Source organism: Anopheles cruzii, unplaced genomic scaffold (assembly GCF_943734635.1).
Source record: "Anopheles cruzii unplaced genomic scaffold, idAnoCruzAS_RS32_06 scaffold04782_ctg1, whole genome shotgun sequence".
In the NCBI taxonomy this organism is placed as follows: domain Eukaryota; kingdom Metazoa; phylum Arthropoda; class Insecta; order Diptera; family Culicidae; genus Anopheles; species Anopheles cruzii.
In genome coordinates this window covers 1-915 of record NW_026458367.1, presented here as the reverse complement: position 1 = coordinate 915, position 915 = coordinate 1, and the positions used below count along the sequence as shown (strand labels likewise).

General features: G+C 44.7%; 1 protein-coding gene across 1 annotated transcript; it reads right to left on the bottom strand.

Annotated features, from left to right (window-relative positions):
• Positions 1–492: 492 nt before the first annotated feature.
• On the bottom strand, positions 493–912 carry LOC128277224 (ficolin-1-like; the record flags this gene model as incomplete). Its single annotated transcript, XM_053015666.1, has 1 exon — positions 493–912. A coding segment is annotated over one exon (420 nt), but the record flags the coding sequence as incomplete, so codon positions are not given.
• Positions 913–915: the final 3 nt, after the last annotated feature.

The following is a 915-nucleotide window of genomic DNA, read 5'->3' as shown; positions in this document are numbered from 1 at the left end:
GACAGAAGAAGAAGAAGATATAGATTATTTATATTTGTAGAAGAAGATAGTGATGAAAGTAGTCGCTGCTCGGGTTAAGATTTCCGGACCAGGCAAAGCGTACGTTGTGGACCGAGGCAGATGCTATTCTGATTTGACGTTTGGCGCTTAAGGTCTTCTCCTTTTTGGCCACGTTTTATCGTGGCCATTTTCAAACTGTAGGATTATTATTTCGAGTCTTCGAGACGTACGTTGACCTTTTGGAGGTTTTCCTGCCTGTAGTAAGGAATTGATAACGCACAACTGATCTTGACGAACAGACAATAGAATTCATTTTGGTCGGATCATCATTCTTGAAAAGCTCAGTCCTTCTAAGGAATGGCTGAAGTAGTACCAGTGCATCGATTTTTTATCTTCTATATTCTTGTATGGCCCGTTCAAATTGGAGTTCGCGCAGAGGTTGAACCACCAAACACCCTCATGATATGCAGTACAATTTACTACCTTCCATACATCATTATCACGATCGTACGCCGTGAATTGCCTATTCTTGTGACTTGACAGAGAATCGCCTGCAGTTCCGCGGTACGCTCCAAGGGTTTTCAGATTGTATTGTTCGGCTTCACTGCCGATCTCGAATGCATCGAAGAGTGCAAATTTATAACTCCCCTTAAAGTCTCTCAGCTCAACCATCAGTTCATGGGGTCGCCCCGATGTCAGCTGATGTATTCGTTCCAGTCCGATCCAGAACTCATCCTCAATGTCACCAAAACCATCCCGATACTCGGTCCAGTTGCGATAAAAGTCCAGCGATCCGTCGAATCGGCGCTGTATCACCAACCAGATGCCTATACCGATCATATCCTGCTGACAGCGAGCCAGAAATTTTTTGCTTTCATCGTTCGCCTGGATCATATATGCCCCGGACTGTGCATT